We start from the raw sequence: 18,396 nt of genomic DNA, 5'->3' as shown, positions 1-18,396 counted from the left end.
GAGTCATCATACACATCTGGATTAACTATGAGAATGTACTGACATCGTTGTAACCACTCTGGCATCTTCGTCAACCTAAACTTTAGATACCCATTCATAGAGACTCCCGGTGCAATGAAAACACTTTACTTTGTCTCCTTCTTCGAAGTAGACATCTTATTAGGCCGAAGCTCTGGGAGTTGGGTCCTTGAAATATTTCGGTCATTTCCCTTTGAACGTGTTGAATATACTGCTTAAATCATAATATACATGCAGGGAAACAGGAATCTTGTGTTCTGCTCTCCTCCATGATTTGTAAAGAACACTATGTGGCTCTTGAACGATGAGTTCAAACTTAGTATTAGGTGTGTTTTCTTGGTTGCAGCACAGATTAAAGGATATACTACACCACTGATTATGAAATATAAGGTTTGGCATCTTGACAACGTCATATTACATGATGAAAATACCCGGCATCACTCTTGTCGTATGGCACAGTATCATATTCGTCTCTTTTCTATGCAGAAAACATCGTAAGAGAAAGGTTGTTTTATGCCGAAGTCTCCGTGACAACCATGTCATCATTCGACTGTATTTATACCCGACTGTAGCCGTACGACATAGTCTTGTAACCCAAAAAGCAGATGCCGTTTCTTGTAGATAACTTGATACACTTTCTCCAATGGTTTAATGTCATGTTGTTACTCTGTAAGGGTTGTGTATTTGGACGACACAGAGTCTCTTTTTTTTATTTTAGGAAGTCATTTACGTATACTGAAGAAATGCTCCCGATTCAAAGCCGTCAAATTTGCTCACTTTAGTGATGGAAAGGTGCCAGATTTATTACACGTTGAATACATATGCATATATAATAATAGTATCCTCGTTTGAGAACAATTACATACTCATCCACATTCTTTTCAAAGCGAACTCTGTCACCGTAACGACGAGTTCGCACTGATTTTGCGACAGTGTGATAACAGCTTTATGTTGCAACCATGAGTCAACACAGGATAGCGCAAGTGGGTGGAATGGCTTTATCTTTTATCAGTGTTTCGTGTTTGCAAATTAGTCCAACGTCCTGAACATTTGTAGTGGCCTTTGAGAATCGAAAATACTCATATGCCCAAGGGTTCGTCGGACACAGACTGATGTACTATATCAGAATCATGTTAGGTATAGGTGCATCATCGGCATGCACTGTCGCCAGGAATAATAGGTCTGACTATCTCCACGTCGTAATTAATGTTCGACGACGCATCGAAATTCGGAACCACTTTTCAAACGTCAGCCGTATTCGTGCTCCCAAATCTCCAACTTACTGTATCCAGGGATATTTAAGTTCGGACATTGTTAGTAACTTCATATATACAGGTCATCCATGGATAAAACGCAATGCGATCTTTTCCGTCCTCGGTTACGATAATAAGTTGAAATTTGTACGTTTTGTGGATATAACAACTCAGAACGATTGACCTGGTAAGTCACAGTCTTCTTCTTTCCACCATTTTGGATATATTGTTTTCCACTTATCTTTTATTTCTCATAAGTAGTGTGTCCCACTTAAAACCTTTGCCAAATACCTGCAACTCATAAATCAAGGTATGTGTGGCGGCACAATAGCTTGCGCGTTCTCCAACACGTAATTCTTGCTGTAAACCAATCCACAAGCCTTGGAGATAGTAGATGCTTCACTTAAAGGATACCACTACGATCAATAAGCAACTGTCAAAACGTTTTTTACAACAACGTAGTACAATGTTCGCAATGGACAGACCATATTTTTGCATTTCTTGTTTAAAGTCAATGGCATAAACATAGTTGGTACGGTATCATGTGTAGAAAGTTCACCACAGCTCCTCTGGTATAAAGTCAGGGTCGAGGTTACCTGCGTCGAGCTAATTGGTAGAACCACGTGGTGTTTTATGTTTTAGTTTAAAACATAAAGAAAATGTCCTTGTGATTGCAGTCGTTCAGTTACAGTTATGGTTTTCGATGGTATAGCCAAGTGACTCGCCAAGTAGCTAATAACGATCTGAATCTTCTTCATCCCAGTCATCGGCTGGGTCCAAGACTCGCGTAACCAAAATCGGAAAGAGTGTTAGTAAAATCTTCTTTAATTCTACCTGGAGCACGCTAATGTTCCGAATGTGACATACTGGAGATTTCTGAATAAACTCGCTGCACGGTAGCTGTGTCACACAAAGTTAGGTACATAAATGGCAGTTACTGCGCACATTCAAAGTCAGGACGATTAAAGCAGCACAGGGTCTCCATTCTGTTTTCATGTTATTATTGTAGTCATGTTGGTCTATCTTTTCGTCGTATTCTCTGGCATATCGTTAAATGTATCGCCGATGATTGAAATCAGCGACATTATGGTAAAAATGATATATTTTCTATCCTAGACAAATATGTCATTATCTTGAATTAGAATGCAAGGTCTGTTTACATTTTTGACAATTTTCCAGTAATTGGAGCGTGTTAATGTTTTACCCCTGTTTGGATAGTTTTTGTTATATTTCAATCGTACCAAGTTTGATTCAGACTTTTGTATCCGCATGTGGAATACCAGAACATTCATTTTCCTTTAGAAACACAACATTTCGACGCCAAGTAGTGACCACATCTCTCCCAAAATGTAATTGTTGCATCCGACTATTTGATTCATGGTCATATTGTTAGCAACAGTATCCAAATATGATACATAATTTGATGTAGGCAACTACGTCTAATTGATTTTGCTTATTATACAAGAGCATGTGTCTCCGTCTGAAAAAAAGGATCCACGAAGCAAGAGATTTCCACATACAGATTGATGTGAACTTTTACGGTATATGAAGTAGCCAACACCTCTTGAATTTTCTACATCTCATTGCTGGTTCCAGAAGTATCTCTGCTTCTCTAGATTATTTGGACTCCCATTATTCGCACCCTCCATTCTATTTTATCTCTGTTCTCTTCTTGAACTCTAAAGACTGAAATATTGAGCTCTAAAATTGTAGTGTCTATGTTGGTGTTGATCTAGACTATGCGTATTTTAATGGTCTGGAGCTGATCAACTAATAACTCTTTAAAAAGCCCTTCTCTATCCGAAAGAGGCCAAACTTGATGATATACACGGTTGCATTTCCGTCTTTGATGTCAAATGTTGCATTACTGCACGTTTTAAATGTTTCAAATGATTTTGGAAGCCGTTAAATCTACAGATCTGCTATTTTCTATTCATACGGGAGTCCTAAAACTGTCATGTGTGATAGAAAGTCGCAAATAATCGCGATCTTCATCCCGACATTGTCTTTACAATAGATTAACACAGAATCAAAGAATTCACTGATAAATTAGTCCATGTCTCACCGCTGATATTTGACTTCAAATACTTGAAGATGATTTTGTGATCGTATGTTGTCGTTCGATACATTTTGGAATTCGTCCTGCTTACATTTGAATATGGACATAATCCCTGGTTTTAGCAGTGTGACTTTCACTATTGCACGACACTGGTTCTCTTGGCGGTGGTGATGCATATAGTTTGTTCATCTCACGATTAAAATCGCTGGGATGCACTTGTACCAACATTTTTCTCTTCATTTCGGGCGACACACAACATTGTCGCCTTCACTGTCGTTTCGCGTCTGTATTTTCGATTGAGTTTTGTGATTAGTTGTGATATTTGTTCGCAACATTCATTGTTCTATATATAGAGAGAGAGAATGAGAGAGAGACAGAGATAAGTACTGTTTTGTGTTGCATAACTTACCCCATATCCCTTCCCTGGTCATTGTTTTTTTATTCGTAATGATGTGTGTTGGATTGTAAGCATGTTTGGGTGTTAGTCGTTATAAAATACTATTTCTCCAAAAACATTTGTTTGTAAGTATGATTATTGGTATGTCTATTTGTGTGCTAGTAATTATATAAATCCCGTTCTTTCCCGTAGATTAGATTCAAGAACACAATAATTTTTCTTTTGTTCGCTAATTCAATCATTTTCGTGCAATTAATTGCCTTCAAAGGGAGGAGAGCTATGCTCCCTACGGATAGTGTATCGCTCATCACCGATCTCATCAAGCACTTGGCGAGTGATTTTGTATATTTTTATTCTTTATCGACTTCAGCGTATGAATCAACTTGACGTCCGGGATACGTCGTTGTTGCAGATCTTTGTATACGCGACGTCATGAGTATGGCACGCTTGATCAATCGCATTTACCGGAAATTCACCTAGTTGTCCAGTTTAAGATCAAGTCGGGTTCCAGGACCACAATAATTATATCCTGGAAGATGTTTTCTCCTGGGTACTTCGTCCGTGACATTCCTGGTAATATCCCGAGTGTCGCGGCAATATCACTTCCTGCAATGCTCGCATTGCTGCTCACAAACTTAACATTTTTTATACCACATCTCACATATTTACCTGTGAGCTCTAGCCTGTTATTTTTCAACGTGGTTATGTGTAAGCCAAATGGATCCGTGACCGTCTTGCACAATATAAACTCATCACTATAAATAATATTGTATTTGTACAATATGAACGTGAGAGACCTTTCAGCGACACGCGAGCAAGCACCGGCAGAGCATCATCCAGTGTTACCAAATTCCATTCGAGCCATTATAATTGGTCCGTCTGGGTCTGGTAATATTCAGTTGTAACTCAACCCGATAATGAGGTGGCTCAAATGGGAAAACTTTATTTAGTGGCGCCATCTGTGGATGACCAACCATGCTATGATGTTCTAAAGGAATTCACTGAATCGGCAGCGAGTTCGGAAAACAACATCGGCGATGGAGACGTTATTGAATTTATAATGAACCAGGGAAATATTAACGATATTATCTCTATCTATGAGATTGAGCGATTACAGCAAGATGGTCTCGCGGTTCAACTTGATATTGAAAGAAATCAATGATGATTTTGAGATGATGCAACGGCGATGTGAAGATGGCAGATATACACTAGCGGTAGAATATAGATTTATCAAATTACTCCAGCGCGAACTGGAATTGTCATTGGTGGATTTCCATGAACAACATGAGATAGCTAAATTTGTTCCACTGCCATTGAGAAAATATTATCACAGCTATCTCAACAATATGAAACTCGAGCGGTTGTAAGTCCGTGTGCGCGAGAGATAAAAAAAAAAAAACCTTGTGTTGGAATCGGTTATTATTCCCGAATCCACCAAGGTGGAATAGCAACTTCACCGGTACCAAAAAATATTAACGACATAAAAAAATGTTATTTTTTTTGTTCTTAATTGCTTTTGTCACGGTGTGGCGTTTAGGGTTGGCCGTCACGGCATGTCACACACATACAAGCAGTTAATTCTTCACCGCTTGTGTCCAGTAAATTACCGTCTTGGTCGGTTAGACGACAACGTATTCGTGACAGCGATGGAATATGACATCGTAAAGAAACAGGATTAACGGGCACTGATACAATCAAATGACCTAGTTGGACCTCCAGAGAAACACTGTAAAGAACATATCCATGCTGGGCCTGCCCGTGAGATGCATGCCCAGACGAGGTATAACTACCGTCGAGCAGGTCATAAATTAGATTTACATAAATCGTCGACGTGATATTGACAATGCCCGTCGATACATGACGACCACCTGTTGAACCGTTATCATGTCGCAGAGTATCTGGGAGGCCTCTTATTTTCTCCTATGTGGCATAAATCTTTGCAAAATATTCGTCAATTATGTCATCCACATCCTGTTTCGTTTTATCGGTATCCGACCCGGGTAGTTTGAAGTTGGTCTCCGATGATCTCAGAAAAGCCATTTACTATCATAACATCACCACGGTGAATTATTGTTTCTACCACAGATTTTTGAAAGTATGCTGCATCAGATTTCACCGAGTTAAGATATTCCGCTGTCATCATGATTCTGAATTTAAGATCATTCGGATATTCAACTACATACTGCTGAAGCAGCTTTCTCAGATCATCCTGTGTATCTTATGCTCTTTAACTATTGTATCGATATGTGTTTTATTAGAAACCCCCCGTGTGTGTGCTTTCCTTAATGCTGATTCCGCCATTCATACATCGTCATAGAAGCATATCGGGTATTTTTTACCGTCACTCATAAATTCTTCAATGATATTACCGAATTTATCACGGTCTTCCCTGGTTGTCCCTTGCCGGTGTCCTGCATACCCCGGAATTCTAATGGATCTTTGTATGTCTGATAAATAATCAGATCTTTGAGGTTGTGGTGGTTCAACAGCAGCTGGTGCTACCATCGGCTTTCCCAATACTAATTTCCAGTTCTGATTGACGATCTATATTTGTCAACAGCGTAATCCGGCGTGGTTATTTCAATGGTGGCACTCAACATCGGCTCTTGTACTTTGATAGCGATCTTTGATTCTTTTCCCGTCATAGATTTGGTTCTACGCTGAAATTCATCATAGATTTGTTCGATTTGATGTGATCGTGTTGGATTGGCACCGACGTTCCTCTCAGGATACGAGGATCCCTCAATATTCCGTCTATGCGAGAATACCATCGAATTATTAGCGTCTAATCCACCAAATATTTTGTCTCTAATATTTGGCAAACTATAATAAAGTCGCAATTGTGCCAGTGTGATCTCAAATGACCGGCCATGGTTTCTTTTTATCGGATGTGGAAAACTAATATCAAATTCCGGCTGTGTTGACGTCGATAATCTCATTGTGTGTCGTCGGTATCGTTGTGTTAGCAATAATCTGTTCCAGTCTTGTCGTTATTTCTTCGGTCATTATTATCTATACGGCGGATTCTAAATGTGGCGTTGGCAACGTTGGCACTGGTATTTTTGCGTATTTGTGATCCCGATAATAAATACCCCTAATTGTAGAAAATTCATTGTCTGATATTGCATCATCGTTTAACCCCGCTAACAGTATCGTGATATATTTATACACGCATACGTCGCCGCTTATGTTATTTCCGTGTGTTCATATGATCTTTTGCCAGCACATGTAGATATTTTTTCGCGATAATATTAAGGATACCACCAACGCCAGCAACAACACCGACACCGATTCCAACCACAGGCAATATCATGTGCGTCGCTGATTACGTACCGATTAACATCGTTGTTCTATTTTTATTTTTGCTTTGTCATGTGCTCGTCGATGATTTCTTCCAGTGATGCCTTCAATGTACATGCTTGATTATACTGGACTATGTGGGATTCATTGTTATATGATAAGTTTCCAATTGAGTGTTTGCGCGACGAATTTCAGACACCACCAATACGTTGCTGCGGTTAGGTCTTTTGTCTTCTGGATCCAGTATGAATATTTCCTCAACATCTTGATTTAATATGACTGACACGGTTCCGGAAAATCTATTGGCGGAAGGGCGCCATGTATATTTCGTAAATATCATAAATCGTTCAGCGCGAAACACGGAGAGTCTGTACACCCCGGAGCTGTTTTGTTGTGACCATGTTGCTGATCCAAACGGTAATGCGTATACCGCGTTCATGAGCGGAGTCATATGAACAACACGATCTTGAAGTTTGTTCTTTGTCAATGTTGGCGAGTTGTGTGCAAATTTTATTAAGACTAATGTCGAAGTAATTTGGAATTCAAAAATATAGCGGCGCTATTTATTTTTCTGCGAAATTTCGAAAACGCGGCTACATTATTATTATATTCAGATCTGAATACAGCCAATCAATCACTGATTGTTATTAACGATGTCCTTATCGCGATGTCGTTATTGTCCACGTATTTCATCGTTGCTGCAATTCCTTGTTGAGATGCTATCTGCCATGCAAATGAATGTGCTGAGTCTGTGGTCATTGTCATCCACGACATTGTTAACTTACCACCACTATCCATGAACGATTACAACCGCGTTTCTTCTGTAACTGATGGAGTTAATGTTGGCATCCACAACGCAACTTTTGTTAGCATTACTTTACAAGCAGCTGCAGCATTATCTCGCCAGATTGCATTGTTATCGGTGGACTTTCGTACTAATTCAACTGTATGTTTGGCTCCAAAGATAACTTTCTTCACATGTATATGCAAAACTTGTGTTTAACGTTGTGTGATTTCATTTCGGTCTCAGAGTGCGAGTCAAGCTACAGGTTAATTTCAAATCAATATATGTTATGGACGTTTGCATTGCTATTGTATCAAAGTGATTATTGCAGCATTCCTAAATTCCAGCTAATGAAAATTTGATTTGAAAATAGCATCTGGGGGTTTGAATGTCTAATCACTCAGACTTTGACAGGTTCTCCTCAATACATAAATCCTTGCGACCTGCCTCATTATAGCCTAAATAAGACAAGACGATTAAGTATCTACTATATAGCACGACTATGGGCTGCTGTTCTTCAAGCAAAGTGATACAATATGTGTATTCAATATAGAAATTCTAATACAAACTTGATACGTCAGATTTGTGTTGCATGTCCTTAAATGTCCAAATTCAGAAACCCTGTCTGGGATGTCGTGCCAGTTACGTTACAGAATGAGAATTCGCAACTGCAATATCTTCAAGGTGAAAGGTTACAAACGGGTGTAACTGAAAGAAACCTTCAAGTTATTTGTCTGGTATCTATCATACTTTGTCATGCAATACGCAGTTATGTTCTGATAATAGATGTTTTCGAATGTGGGGCTTCCCTTGGCCATACAAAGCTTAATGATGGACATAATGTAAGCATTTTGAGTATAATATTCTCTTTCACAGCGTAGAAAAACTGTGTTATGATAGTTGTACTATACATCTCTTTACGTTTATTTGTGTAAGAAACTATTGTTGTCGCTTCAAAGGCCTATTATTGACTTTTTTCGCATAAAACGGATATTTTTCCTATAGTTTTCATTATTTGTATGTTGTAGTGATTGCTTGAATTTTTCAATTTTCATACCAAAGGTATGTAATTGTAATTACGTGATTTATTTTGTTTAATTATCGTCTAATCTTCTACGGAGGAAAGAATAGAGGACACAAAAGATGACAAAATGAGCGAAATGTATTTAGGGAAGAAAGATTATGATTTTGACATTTCTACTCCATAAAAGGATGATGATAGTTCTAAATGAGCGCCTTACCTCTGGCGACGGACTTTGGAGGGAAGATCCATTTCGATATGTTTGCAGAGTTGAACTTTTTGTACAAACAGCCTATTGCACAATGACAGATTCAACAGAAAAACTTGACTATTTCAAATGATCCGTTACAAATGAAAGTTATAATATAAAGAAGCCTTCCATGAGAAAGAAATATATTATACTGTTTGTTTCTACAATATTTCCTATGAACTTAAACACAATATTTCAACTGCATAAATGAGACGATGTCCTTCTTAGTTCTGATGCTTCTTTATAATAACAAAATATACAGCAATAAAGCCAATGAGGGAAAGTCTGTATATGTAATGACATTAAATGGTTTAAACACAACTCGAGAGCTAAAATAACTCCGGGTAATATTAGCGGTCATAACCATCTGGCACACTAAATTGGTGGGAATCAATAGTCAGAGAATGAATTATTTAAACCTAATAAATTTCTTATTTTTCTTGATCAGATCAGTGACACCAATAACTATTCTATTTTTACTGATTCTGTTCACTAAAGTCTTTAGAAATTATTTCACGCGGATTTTTTTCATACAATGCTAATGGTCATCACAGGTAATCGCCCTTAATAATAAAACGCTTCAAAAATTTTGCGTGATTATGTTACATTAACGGGTGCAGTTAGCAGTAGGTTTGTACAAAGACTTGCTCATACTCCAATACGTTAGACTTTGCTTAGATCATGATAATTTGAAAGATATCAGAACATGTATGGTACAAATTGACAGCCAATTAATAGCGATTGAATAGATAATACTGCAATACTAATGATACTACTATAAAAACATATTAATCAGAATATAAAATAGATTTTTGAAACTTATGTCTTATTTAAACAATGATTCAATGCATTGTCTAATACAGTACAAGCCTTGAAAATACTAAAAGAACTAACGGACAAATTGCCCAGCATTCAACAATATTTGCGGCCAAACTGATAATAGGGCAAACAAACGCATGGAGATTGATGGGAGGTTCTAAAGAACTCTCCAAATGAGTGCTGTTCTTTAAAATATCCTCTGGAACAGTTATAGGAAGATGTGAACAATGAAATAATTACAAAATCGACTGAGATATTAAACTCTACAGAATTATTTCAGTACAAACTTTCAAGTTTTGTCCAACTACATATTGCTAACATTAATACCATGCCCGACATACAAAAGGAAACTGATTCCCCGAAAACAAAACAAAAAGACAGAGCATAACGAAACAAAAATAACAATGTGCATCAAATCACGAGACAAGCTAAGAAGGCAAATTAAGATTTCTTTATTACATATAACATAGTCCATTTATTGAATTTTACATCAAGTTACAAACTGAGATTGAACAATATAAAGTCAATATAAACGAATACATTTTGACTGAGAAGTAGTTAACAATGTTGGTGCGGCATATGGTAGTACAATTGGATGAAACAAATGAGAAAAAAGTCAATGATTTAGAATATGTTTACAACGAAAGCAGATACATTTAAACTTAAAATAAAAAAGTCAATGATTTAGAATATGTTTACAACGAAAGCAGATACATTTAAACTTAAAATAAAAAAGTCAATGATTTAGAATATGTTTACAACGAAAGCAGATACATTTAAACTTAAAATAAAAAAGTCAATGATTTAGAATATGTTTACAACGAAAGCAGATACATTTAAACTTAAAATAAAAAAGTCAATGATTTAGAATATGTTTACAACGAAAGCAGATACATTTAAACTTAAAATAAAAAAGTGGACTGAAATAAGTAGTAGAATCCATAGCCAAACTAAACAACATGTGGAGACACAAAACGTTTATTGAACAGGGAAATGAGCATAAAACGTATTGCCTTTGCCCTGGAAGGGATGAGTCAGGAAAGGAAATTGATAGTAACAAAGATTAATTGTAAGAGAAAATTGGCTAAATGTTAATTCTTATTTAAGATTTTTACTGTGGAAATTTATGGATATCTCTGTCATTACGGAATTTAATGACGTGCGACTTACTATGAAATTTCAATAGTCAAGGATATATCAATATCTCAACAAGGAATGAAATGATTGTTTACATCTGAAAATACACAATGTACATTAGTTAAAAGTTTGACACTATTGTCAGTCTTGTTTTCTTCCAAATATGAGATAAAAACAGAAGGTTCTCTACAACCGTGTATTGGTTTATGGCCCATGCTTATTAAGTTTCTCTACATTCTTGTATTGGCTCATAGTCCATGCTTGTAAGTTTCTTTACAGCCTTTATTGGCCTATGGTCCAAGCTTATAAGACTTTTTACAATCCTTTATTGGCTCATAGCCCATACTGATAAGTCTCTTTACAGGCGTGTATTGGTTCATAACCCATGCTTATAAGTTTCTTTGCAAGAATGTATTTCCTCATGACCCATGCATATACTTATCTACATGCGTGTATTGGCTCACAGTTCATTCTAATAAATCATTATTATTTAGGTAGACAATGAATCATATTAACATTGATCTTGATAAGTTCACATGTTTTGGAATTAAACTTCTTGGGATCTCTCGTACTTCTTGGTTTTTATGTGTTTGTGACTTTCTTTTAATTTTTACACCATATAGTCATACATCCATACAAGAATACATACATACATACATACATACATACATACATACATACATACATACATATCATATTATATCATCCCATTCCTAATTTTGGCAGCATGGTAGAAACTCTTTTTAACACACACAGATTATTTATCTATAGAAGTTTATGAATAATAAAAGTTTTATTACTCCTTAAATATATATAATTTATTATTTATTTGATATAATATTTTGCATTGATAAAATAATGAAGATTTTACATTATCTGTACATTTTGAAATTGATAATGTATCTACCATTATCTAATTAGTTAATACAATGTATATTACCTTCTTCAGACTATATTATTTTATGAAAGCGTGCATCCCAAAATAAAGATTATAAAAGAATTAATTTCACCATTCAAGATGAAGACTTAAGACTGTAACCGATGACTGGTATCTTTTTATCAAGGATAAAAATAAGATGAATATTTTATTCATAATAGTAACTTACTGACAATTCCCGTCACTATGCCAGATACATGGAACAGTATGGCCAGTAGAACCTTCGAAACGTGTATCTGTCAAAATTAATAATAATAATAATAATGATGATGATGATGATAATAATAATAATAATAATAATAATGGTCGAGTCACTGGCATGCTAACCACGCTATTCCTTTCTTATGACATGTAGAAGAGAGCGTCCTTTGCATCCCCGAACCCGTAGAGGATTTGTGCATACCAGATTTGCATAAACTTATATCTGTGCCAAACGGAGCAAAGGAACAAAGATATCCTAGCTATTATATTGTACCAATCAAATGAACCCTGCAATTATATTGTACCAATCAGATGAACCCAGCCATTATATTGTACCAATCAGATGAACCCAGCCATTAGATTGTACTAATCAGATGAATTCAGCCATTAGATTGTACCAATCGGATGAACTCAGCCATTACAATGTACCATTCAGATGAGCCCAACCATTACATTTCACCAATCAGATAAGCCCATCCATTACATTGTACCAATGAGATGTGCCCATCACTTACACTGTATCACACCCATTACATTGTACCAATCCGATGAGCCTAGCCATTCGAGTGTACCAAAAAGATGTGCCTATAGATTAGATTATACTGTTTATTTTAAACAGAACAAATTTGTATCTAAGAGAGTTCCTTTTCGACCAAAGTTTCAGAATTACAGAATCTAAAACACTCATAGTGATTTACTACTGAATAGTCTAAAGATGCAATACAACAATCTTTAACTCCTATGATCTTGTGGACCACAGATGACGGGTTTGAACGCAGAGAAAGAATCTTTTCACTACTGCTATCACTTTTGCATTGTGTCTACGGAGACATTGGAGCTCGCTTCTTTCACACAAAATGAGTGATTTAAATGCGCACTCATCTAAAGATAGTCTAGTGCTCGTACAAGTATCAATATACACAACAAATAAATAGCCACCGAATCAAATATCCGGTCATACAAATTGCGAAAAAGGGACTAAAATCAATAAATTGGTTATGCATATTATTAAAAAGTTCTCACTGCGAAACTGTGAATACTGATCAAGTTCACATGAATAATTTATCAGGAAATAATTATCTTTATAGACGAACCCGGTCGATATAAAATATTTGCTTTTGTAGAATCAATATGAAATGCCTTTGTGATCTTTGGGAATAATTTGGTTGTTTCCTTTGGCAACGGCCCAAAACCTTTCAATGAAACCAGTAGTATTCTTCGGTTAGAAAGTATGGCCAGTCTCTCTCTCTCTCTCTCTCTCTCTCTCTCTCTCTCTCTCTGTATATCAAAAACTGGTTCTTATATTTGCAAAAGTAGCTGCGAATCTGTTAGGGGGGTAATTTCCAATTAGTTAATACTTCTAGTTTACTGTTTGAATTGCGGTGGTTCAGACGATGCGGTGAAAATCATCCAAGTATGAACGTGTACCCTTCAATTTTTTATAGTCTGCCGAACTGACTGGAGGTTTTAAAATCCTACATTTGATGGATCGATGCTACTGGACTAAAAACAGACCAACTCATTGAGATGCTAACGAGCATCCTCTTCACAATATCTCCCTTGGGTTAGTATAATATCACTGCCACAATGCTGTAAATGTGGCGATAAAGTGCCATCTAGCGAAAATCGTACCTTTTGATCATTGCCTTGCACTAGTCTTGTATTCCATTTCATTTGCTATCTTTTACTTGCAATGCCTTTAGTGCGGAATGGGAAGATTTTTCGCAGTAAGGTGGTGTAAGAAGTCGGGAATTCTATAGTAGCAGTGGTGGAGAACAATGTTGTGTTTTTTACAAGCTGAGTCAAACATTCTGCGCATTAAAAGTAAATACGGTTTATCGGCAACTTTGAAATTCCACCAAGAACCCATTATTCGTCATTTGATTGATAATAACATAGCGTAGAATATCCAAATATGGTATGGCAAGCCTTATATAGAAAATGGGGCACAGCGAGAATCTCGCGTTTTCTGTCATGACGGACACGGTGAGATTAGTGTAACCATGCCAATTTATTTTATCGTGTAAGGGCTTAATAAATTCAAAATAAGCCAAACTTCTTTCACAACATGATTATACTTATGTAGTTGATTTCTACACTGTTTGTTTTTCTGACTTTAGTGATGATTTTGCTTTTGCTCCATTACATGATATGGGATCAGTTCGTAGCCTCAACCACAACAAATCAAGTTGAGGCTACGACATCGTAGCTAAGTCGCCATGTACATCCTTGCTCTTTATCCCTTATTTGTGATCGAATAGCAGTCTGTAAAAAAGAATATCAGTCTGTATAACAGAATATCAGTCTGTATAATATATCTAAAGCAGGATTCAGTCAGCATACTAGTCTACTTACGCGCTCAGATAATGAATCAAGGTTACAATGACCCGGGGGTCAACAACAAAAAAGTACCAAAGCGAGTAATTCTTACAGAGCATAAGCTGTGAGGAGCGTTGCTAAAGAGTCGACGAACCAAATCATCAGACATTATAGATAGTTTTTAAAAATATTTAAACTAATAATGCTGCGCTTAAAATATTTGAGATAAATTGTTGATTTTCAACTTTTAACATCTCTGGTTAGAAAAAGATTTTCATCAATTCATTCTTAGGCACAAATATACACATCAGTTGACATTTTTCCATGATTGTAAGTTGTGCATCAGATTACGGTAATTTGTAAACAGAAATGTTTACGTAGCATTTGAGTTCATGGCCAGTCTTATGTACAATTAAAATGTTTTTTTCCTTTAGAATGCTTCATATCCTGTTACAATATAAGTCAAGTGAAAATGTGTAGAGGTTTAAAAACAATTAAGACCAGAGAACTTATCATCTCTGTTAATTGTGTTTACACGCATCATCATGGCTTCATTCATGTTCACGTTTTCTTGTAGATCAAAAAACCTAAATCCTAAAAATAATCAAAATCATCATCCTTTCAGTCAAATGTCAGAACTTCTCCTCGTGTAGGTAGGGAATCGGACGTTTTGGTTACTTTATGTATGGTCCTATGTTGCACTGTAATCTGAAGCGGACAACAAGTGAGGTAAACTGATTACCTATGAAAGGTCGTGGTTTCGTCCGTTTATCCGATTTCCTTCGCGAGAGATATTTATTTATTTATTTATTTATTTATTTATTTATTTATTTATTTATTCATTCATTCATTTATTTATGTATCTATTTATTTATTTCTTTATTTATCTATTTATTTATTTATTGTTTAATATTTATTTGCTTGCTATCACAGTATATCATACAATAGCTGTAATAGTGGATACCTTTAATATACACATGTGCAACTCTATACAAAAGTAGATGAAACGAAAATAATATTCACGCTATTGTAAACAATAACTTACAAGAAATAAAAATATGTTATTCTGTACAATAGATAACAAACAACATTGGATTTAACAAACGTTTCGGGTAACACATACACAGATTATATATATATATATATATATATATATATATATATATATATATATATATATATATATATATATATATATATATATATATATATATATATATATATATATATATATATATAGTGTGTGTGTGTGTGTGTGTGTGTGTCACACAGAGAGAAAGAGAGAGTTCTTCAGCTCTTAACTGAGAATATAGTGAACAAAGTAATAAAACGTGTAATGAGTCCATAACACAAAGTCTGCAAAAAGTCTATTCCTTATCAGTAAACGTTTATAATGCAATATATGGCCATTTGACAAACCTCTTAAACATCGTAAGCATAAATTGATATAACTTGATGAACAATTGCCGAGAAGCAAAAACGTAATTAATTAAAATAAACTGGGTCAATTGCCCGTCCAAGATCGGGGAAAAAAAATAAAGAAAAACAAATTAAAAATAAAACTGGGATGAGCGAGTTTAAAACAAAGTTCGTACATAAAAATACAAAAAAGATACGCTAAAAAAATTGAAATGCCGCCGCCGCAAATAAGCGACCTCTTTTTTTGGGCAAGCGGTACACACAGAAAGAAAGACAAACGGATCGAGCAAACCAAACCGCTTCTTGAATTCTTCCTATGTAGCACATTGCTATATATAAAGTTCATCAGATAACACACGTAGGTTTCTATTTTTACGGCTTGCATATTGAACCAGAGTTGTTAAGCATGTGAAATCGGTGGCGTATCAAGATATTCTATCACTCCCTCCAAAAAAGTTAATTTAGTTGGATCCCTGCCAATAACAAAAAGTTGCTTAATGAGAATTTCTATCTCCACTGGGCCTACATCCACCAAATCCATTATCAAAATAAGGACTTTAACGAAATTACTTTAACGAAAAACTTTGAAAATAACTTTCTTTTGACAAATTCAGAGCGAAGAAAGAAATGTCAACTCTATTTCTTTCTTAAGATATAAAATTATGATTACTGAAAACTAAAGAAAAGAAGATCATATATCAATGTTATGTTCTGAAAGATCTTTGTCTTTTTCTTTAAACATGACTAAGGAACGAGTTTTCTTTAGCACCAATAGTCTAAATTGGAATGGAAATGCATATTTTGTAGTAAAGACCAATCATCCTATACTCCAGTAAATTTTAACCGCAAAGTCTCTCATTCCAGTGTTATTATTTGTACAAATCCTATTCTAAATTACTGTTTGAAAAAAGTCTGGTTACTGACCTTAAATATATTTATTCACAATTGATATGTGTTCATTAAGATCGTGCACAATTTGAATTTGATATTACAGTTCTTTATAATCGGAATTCTTTTATCTCGATCCAACTGAAGTTTTGCTTGTGAACGGTTCTAAACGTACCTATTGCTGATAGAGACAAGTGGTAAGCAGGAAAGACATTTAATGTTTATTTATGCTGGTTTAGCTATTCCAAACCGCAAACGAATAGATGAACAAAATAAAATAGTTTTGTATGTATGTACGTATGTGTGTGTGTGTGTGTGTGTGTGTGTGTGTGATTTGAAACCTTAAGCTCGTATTCATTACTATACACTAAGTAATAGAAAACTGACCATACCTTCATTTCTCCACTTTTTTTTCTTCTTGTTCTCAATACCTGCGCGCCATCAAAGACACCCAGCAAGGCAGCAGCCAGAAGCCAGTTTCTGCAGAATAATACGCGACCCTAATGCCGTCAGTCTGTAATTCCGCTATCTACGACGCAAGAGAGTGCCATCCAGGATCTTGTCTGAACTTGTATTCAGCTTCCAAATACCCGGGGGAGATATATCTGCCGAGTTGTATCGATTATTTTATTGGATTTCAAGCCACGTTCTTGTAACCGAGACGGTGACATGAATAAATTATTGTAAGGCTATACCTCTATTGTTTATTGTAATAATTTAAAATGTTTGTGAACAGTCTGGTATGTAATTCGGTGTTTTAATATGCATATGCTGTGCAAGTGTTTAAGCGCTAACATATAGTTTGGGGGTGGGGATTGGTATTAGGAGATAGGAAACTAGAAATCAGCAGCAGCGGAACCTGTCAATTGTGATGTACTTTAGCAGCACGTGCCTCATCGACGTTTTAACAAAGACAGCCTGTCGTTTAGCAGTACGTGCCATAACGACGTTTCAAAAAGACAGCCTGTAGTTTATGATATACTTTAGCAGAACGTGCCTTATCAACGTTTCAAAAAAGACAGCCTGTCGTTTATCATGTACTTTAGCAGTACGTGCCTTATCGACGTTTCAAAAAAGACAGCCTGTCGTTTATGATGTAAGTAGTAAAGTGGGGCACTTTAGGGACAATGGGACTTAGCATTAAAAAGACCCCTGGGTCACTTTAGGGACAATGGAAATTTAACATGGAGAAAAATCGTGGGTCACTTTAGGGACAATGGGAATTTAACATAGAGTTTGGGTCTGTCTAGGGACAAGGGAAATTAACATGGGAATAGAGTTTGGGGCTTGTCTAGGGACAAGGGGAATTGAATATGGGATTATTTTTTTTTTAATTTTTCTTTTAAATTTAAATTTAAATTTAAATTTAAAACAAAGGGGTAGGCAATTGAAAGGCTATCTCTTTTCGAGAAATATGGCTGGCCCTGAAAAGGGCCTTTGGGTTTATGTTAATGTATTCATTAACATAAAGGGCACCGCATTGGTCTTCTTCTTGTCCTTAGGCTGCGTCTTATTGTTGGTCCGTAAATCAGCACTCTTTTCAGGCATCCTTGTCTTTCAACGTAGATCCTACGTATCCACAGGCTGGTGTTTG

At 35.9% G+C, this 18,396-nt stretch overlaps 1 protein-coding gene across 1 annotated transcript in view; it reads right to left on the bottom strand.

Moving 5' to 3' along the window:
- The window catches only part of LOC149796007 (uncharacterized), an 82,072-nt gene extending 64,744 nt beyond the window's left edge, over positions 1-17,328 (bottom strand). Inside the window, exons 1-2 of the mRNA XM_089963910.1 lie at positions 17,195-17,328; positions 12,145-12,211 (exon numbers count right to left, since the gene is read on the bottom strand). Of these exons, the coding sequence (XP_089820036.1) occupies positions 12,145-12,211; positions 17,195-17,200 (73 nt within the window). The 5' untranslated portion in view covers positions 17,201-17,328. The remainder of the gene's footprint in view (positions 1-12,144; positions 12,212-17,194) is intronic.
- Between the last annotated feature and the right edge of the window lie 1,068 nt (positions 17,329-18,396).

Source organism: Sinohyriopsis cumingii, chromosome 7 (assembly GCF_028554795.1).
Source record: "Sinohyriopsis cumingii isolate HCF-2022 chromosome 7, ASM2855479v2, whole genome shotgun sequence".
Taxonomy (NCBI): Eukaryota; Metazoa; Mollusca; class Bivalvia; order Unionida; family Unionidae; genus Sinohyriopsis; species Sinohyriopsis cumingii.
The sequence above is the reverse complement of the archived record's forward strand: the minus strand, read 5'-3'. Positions and strand labels throughout refer to the sequence as shown.